The sequence below is a fragment of the Salvelinus fontinalis genome, unplaced genomic scaffold, assembly GCF_029448725.1.
Source record: "Salvelinus fontinalis isolate EN_2023a unplaced genomic scaffold, ASM2944872v1 scaffold_2109, whole genome shotgun sequence".
NCBI classification, from domain to species: domain Eukaryota; kingdom Metazoa; phylum Chordata; class Actinopteri; order Salmoniformes; family Salmonidae; genus Salvelinus; species Salvelinus fontinalis.
This window is the reverse complement of record NW_026602318.1, coordinates 1-2500: the sequence shown is the minus strand read 5'-3', so window position 1 is coordinate 2500 and position 2500 is coordinate 1. Positions and strand designations below refer to the sequence as shown.

Here is a 2500-nt window from a genome sequence, read left to right as displayed (position 1 = left end):
CATTTAGCAGACGCTCTGATCCAGAGAGACTTACAGTTAGTGAGTCATTTAGCAGACGCTCTGATCCAGAGAGACTTACAGTTAGTGAGTCATTTAGCAGACGCTCTGATCCAGAGAGACTTACAGTTAGTGAGTCATTTAGCAGAAACTCTGATCCAGAGAGACTTACAGGAGCGACAAGGGTTAAGTGCTTTGCTCAAAGGCACACTGACAGATGTTCTTATCTAGGCTGTTTGGGGATTCAAACCAGCGACCTTTCGGTTACTGGCCCAATGCTCTTAACTGCTAGGCTTCCTGTCATGAGCAGATCTGGGATCAGTTTTGACATCCTGGATTTAGTTAGTTAGGATAACCCAATGTCATGTATAAACAAAAGTAAGAAGAGCAGATCTGGGGTCAGTTTTTACCTTCTATTGGTTAAGGTCTGAAAGCAGTCAGTTAGGGAATTTCTATATGGGTTTATATATATACTCAAATTACAGTATGCCAATGACTTAATTAGACGCTTTGGAGAATGACTGTGGGGAATGCTGGGAAACGTTGCTGTGTGGTATGTGCGTGCGCCTGATTGGTTCTTTACGATGTCTTCTTCAAAAGAGATGTCTGCCTCCCCAATCTCTGTGTGACACCACACTAGACAGATTATCAAGGCTAGAATTACATTGACCACAGTGAACACACACACACACACACACACACACACACACACACACACACGTCAAAAAGTGAACTGTAAATCATCTCGCTCTCGCTCTCTCCTTTCTCTTTCTCCTCTCCCCTCTATTTCCTCTCCCCTCTATGTCCTCTCTCCTCTCCTCTCCCCTCTCTCTCCTCTCCCCTCTCTCTCTCCTCTCCCCTCTCTCTCTCCTCTCCCCTCTCTCTCTCCCCTCCTCTCTCTCCTCTCCCCTCTCTCTCTCCTCTCCCCTCTCTCCTCTCCCCTCTCTCTCCTCTCCCCTCTCTCTCTCTCCCCTCTCTCTCTCCCTCCTCTCTCTCTCCCTTTAGGAGGGTACTAGAGGAGGCTCCTCTGATGACCAAAGCTCTGAGAGAATCTCAGATGAAGGATAAGATGGACAGATACCCCCGAGTGAGTTGTGTGGGTGGATGTGTGTTCGCCCGTGTGTGTGTGTCAGATACCCTTGAATTTCTCCTACATTTACATGGAATCGAACACTAACCTGGAGGTGGATGCCAATAGTGGTCCTAAATCTGTTACTACGGTAACATTAGCAATATAATAATGTTTGTGTGTGTCCAGGTAGTTCTGAGGGTCCAGTTCCCTGACAGACGTGTTCTACAGGGATTCTTCAGACCTCTAGAGACAGGTAGATCTTTCTCTCTCCCTCTATCCTTCAATCTCTCTTCCTCTCTCCCTCTCTTTCTCTATCCCTCAATCTCTCGCTCTTCCTCTCTCCCTCTCTCTGTCTCCTGTTATTAGTAACTCTGTGTTGACTCTAGAGACAGGTAGATCTATCCCTCTCTCTCTCTTCCTCTCTCCCTCTCTCTGTCTCCTGTTATTATTAACTCTGTGTTGACTCTAGACAGGTAGTTGATATCTATCTGACATTAGAGGCAAACTGGAACTGATGTGATGGAATAACCAGGTGATTTTCAACTGTCCGTCCAGTTGCTGCTCTGAGGCACTTTGTGAAGATCCACCTGCAGGACCCCCAACTACCCTTCTACCTGTGTGAGTATCGTTACTCTCTCCGTCTCTCTCTCTCTCGCTCCATCTCTCTCTCGCTCCATCTCTCTCGCTCCGTCTCTCTCTCTCTCTCTCTCTCTCTCTCTCTCTCTCTCTCTCGCTCCGTCTCTCTCGCTCCATCTCTCCTCAATCAACTTTATACTGAACACAAATATAAAAGTTACATGCAACAATTTAAACGATTCTAATGAATTACAGTTCATATAAGAAAATCAGTCAATTGAAATACATTTTAGGCCCCAATCTGTGGATTTCAGTCAGCACACTCCCTCCACTTGAGACTTCTGTGGCGTTGTGTTGTGTGACAAACCTGCACATTGTAGAGTGGTCTTTTATGTGTAATGATCATGCTGTTTAATCAGCTTCTTGATAGGCCACACCTGTCAGGTGGATGGATTATCTTGGCAGAGGAGAAATGCTCACTAACAGGGATGTAAACACATTATCGCAAAACAGTTTAGAGAAATACAGTTTTTGTGCGTATGGAACATTTTTGGGATATTTTATTTCAGCTCATGAAACATAGGACCAATACTTTACATGTTGTGTTTTATATTTGTGTTCAGTATATTTATAAAGCCCTTTTTACATCAGCAATGTAGATGTAGCAGCACAGTGACTGGAAGAGACAGGGAGGGTGGAAACAGCACGTCTGGTGAACAGGTCAGGGGTCCATAGCCGCAGGCAGAACAACAACCTCGATTGGCAGCATGACTGGGGACGGGGACAGCCAGGAGTTCTGAGGCATGGCCCTAGAGCTCAGGTCCTCAGGGGGAGGGACGAGGACAGCCAGGAGTC

The 2500-nt window shown here is 46.1% G+C and overlaps 1 protein-coding gene across 1 annotated transcript in view; it reads left to right on the top strand.

Moving 5' to 3' along the window:
• The window catches only part of LOC129850530 (tether containing UBX domain for GLUT4-like), a 10613-nt gene extending 8142 nt beyond the window's left edge, over positions 1-2471 (top strand). The window contains exons 8-10 of the mRNA XM_055916896.1: positions 1003-1084; positions 1256-1322; positions 1625-2471. Of these exons, the coding sequence (XP_055772871.1) occupies positions 1003-1084; positions 1256-1322; positions 1625-1890 (415 nt within the window). The 3' untranslated portion in view covers positions 1891-2471. The remainder of the gene's footprint in view (positions 1-1002; positions 1085-1255; positions 1323-1624) is intronic.
• The last annotated feature ends 29 nt before the right edge of the window (positions 2472-2500 follow it).